General features: G+C 59.4%; 1 protein-coding gene across 1 annotated transcript; it reads right to left on the bottom strand.

The window, feature by feature from the left end:
- Nucleotides 1-407: 407 nt before the first annotated feature.
- Nucleotides 408-2,817, bottom strand: ENH_00028090 (hypothetical protein; the record flags this gene model as incomplete). Its single annotated transcript, XM_013579989.1, has 4 exons — nucleotides 408-758; nucleotides 974-1,012; nucleotides 1,627-1,911; nucleotides 2,046-2,817. Coding segments are annotated over 4 exons (1,447 nt in total), but the record flags the coding sequence as incomplete, so codon positions are not given.

The raw sequence follows: 2,817 nt of genomic DNA, 5'->3' as shown, positions 1-2,817 counted from the left end.
CCTCTTTTTGTCTGTTCCGGAGGTCTTATAGCTTAAAATTCGGGGCCCAGGGTTTAGGGTTTAGGGTTTAGGGTTTAGGGTTCAGGGTTTATTGTTCTCGCTACTCGCTATTCGCGTTGCACCTCAAAACCCTTTTGCTGCATCCTTTTCCGCGCATCTCTTTTCTCAGAACTTCAAATTAAATTTTTTAAATTGAATTAAATCAATTAATTAAATCAAATTAATTAAATTAAACCATTTATTTATTTATTTATTTATTTATTTATTATTTTTTATTTCAGATGAAGAAACGGGGGCCCCCTCTTGGGGGGCCCTTCTAGCAGCAGATGATGCAGCACCGGGGCCCCGAGTGCATGCACTTTCCCGCGTGCTGCTGCTGCCCGAAGAGCCAGCAGCAGCAAACCTCCCTACGCAGCAGATTCGCCAGGAAATCCTGCAGCAAGGTACCTCCTGCTGCTGCTGCTGCTGCTGCTGCTGCTGCTGCTGCTGCTGCTGCTGCTGCTGTTGCTGCTGCGGCTCCTGTTGCTGCTGCGGCTCCTGTTGCTGCTGCGGCTGCTGCTGCTGCTGCGGCTGCTGTTGCTGCTGCGGCTGCTGCCCAGAAGCCCTGCATGCGCTGGCGCTGCTGCTGCTGCTGCTGCTGTTGCTGTTGCTGCTGCTGAGAGAAAGGCCTTAGTGCTGCTGCTCTTGCATCTGCAGCTGCCAGTCCTGCTGCTGCTGCTGCTGCTGCTGCTGCTGCTGGATTGGTGGGTGTGTGTGTGCTGCGTGCGCAGGGGAGAACACGGTGCGTGCGGAGCCGGCAGCAGCAGCAGCAGCAGCAGCAGCAGGAAGGCCTGGCAGCAGCAGCAGCAGCAAATTGCAAAGGAGACAAAATGGAGAATTAGAAATGGATTTAAATGATCTTCGAGGACTTTTAGACCCTCTTCACATTTTGCCCAAAGAGCTGCCGCGGAAGCTTTGGGCCATTATCTCCGACCTCGACTTCAGGCCCATTCTCATCATTCTCAAGGCAACCCTAAACCCTAAACCCTAAACCCTAAACCCTAAACCCTAAACCCTAGTTCGAGCTTTTGGGAGCGAGGCAGAGCCCCACGGCGCCCGCGCGCTCTCCTTTTCTGCGCAGAGTGGGCCAGAGGTTGGAACAGTTATGCAGGGTTTAGGGTTTGAAGTTTAGGGTTTAGGGTTTAGGGTTTGGGGTTTAGGGTTTAGGGTTTAGGGTTTAGGGTTTGTGGACAGGCTGCTGGGAGACAGGAACTCCCGGATCTAGTCAGGAACGTTTGTTACCTTGCATGTTACATGCGAGACATCGAGGGTTTCATCAAAAAGCTCATCGAGGTTAGGGTTTAGGGTTTAGGGTTTGGGGTTTAGGGTTTGGGGTTTACGGGTGTCCGCTGTGCTGCGTGAAACTTGTCCCACTCCAAATTAGGGTTTAGGGCTTGGGACCCAGAGGTTAGGGTTTAGGGTTTAGGGTTTGCGCTCGGCTTGTTTCTTTGCTTGGATATCTAAATTGCTTTCTCGGGGTCTCTTCAGTCTCTTTTTTCTCTTTTCGGGTTTAGGGTTTAGGGTTTAGGGTTTAGTTCTTTATTCCCTCCTCCGCTGCCCCCATATCCAGCAGCAAGAAGCAAAGACCTTTCCCTTGTTCTGCTGCTGCTGCTGCTGCTGCTCCTGCCGCTGTTGCTGCTGTTGCTGCTGCTGCTGCTGCTGCCGCTGTTGCTGCTGCTGCTGCTGCTGCTGCTGCTGCTGCTGCTGCAGTTTGAGCTGGAGTGCGTGAGCCACTTGCCGCAGTCCATGTTCCTTGCTGCTTCTTCCCTTTTGGGGCCCCTCTTTGACTCCTTTTTGGGGCCCCCCAGTACCCTTTTGGGGCCCCCAGATGTGCAGTGGCTCACTACCCTTTTGGGGCCCCCGCTGCAGGCCCTGCAGCGCGCCATGGACGAGCAGCAGCAGCAGCAGCAGCAGCAGCAGCAGCAGCAGCAGCAGCAGCAGCAAGGGGAGGACTTCCCTGAGGAGCTGCTGTACCCTTCTTTGAAGCTCTTTGTGGACTCTCTGACTTCCATGAACTTCGCTTTAATGCCAAGTACCATTAGGGGCCTTTTATACTTATTAACAGATTGCATAGATGCCCAGGGGCCCCACAGATGGGGCCCCCGGGGGCCCCCCGGACTCCCCAGGGTACTGGGGGGCCCCCCTGCCCCCATGAACTTCGTCAGTGCTGCTGCTGTTTCCAGCTGCTGCCACCTGCTGCTCTCCCGCCTCTTCGTCAACGCCATATATCTCTTGAGGGCCCCCGAGGGGCCCCCCTGGCAGTACTGGGAGGCCCCCGTGGGGGCCCCCCCAGGGGCCCCCCCAGGGGCCCCCCCAGGGGCCCCCGGGGGGGCCCCCCCAGGGGCCCCCTTGGGGGGCTTCCCAGGGGCCCCCCCGGGGGCCCCTCTAGAAGGGGCCCCTCCCAAGCCGCCCCCCGGCGGGTCTCCAGGGGCCCCCCCAGGGGCCCCCTCCAAGTCGCCTTCCGACGCCCCCCCTGGGGCCCCCAAAAAGGCCCCTCCAGGGGGCCCCCCAGGGGGCCCTCCAGGGGGCCCCCCCGGGGGCCCCCCAGGGGCCCCCTCCGGTGGTCCCTCGAAATCGTCGCCCAAGGCCCCCTCAGGGGCCCCCCCGAAGGGCCCCCCTGGTGCTTCTCCCGGGGGCCCCCCAGAGGCCCCCCCAAAGGCCTCCCCCAAATCTTCGCCAGGGCCCCCCTCGGGGGCCCCCCCAAAGGCCCCCTCAAAACCCTCGCCCGGGGCCCCCGCCGGGTCCCCCCCCAAATCCCCGCCTGAGGCCCCCGCGGGC

This window comes from Eimeria necatrix, genomic scaffold, assembly GCF_000499385.1.
Source record: "Eimeria necatrix Houghton genomic scaffold, Enh_scaff2076, whole genome shotgun sequence".
Taxonomy (NCBI): Eukaryota; Apicomplexa; class Conoidasida; order Eucoccidiorida; family Eimeriidae; genus Eimeria; species Eimeria necatrix.
This window is presented reverse-complemented; position numbering and strand designations above follow the sequence as displayed.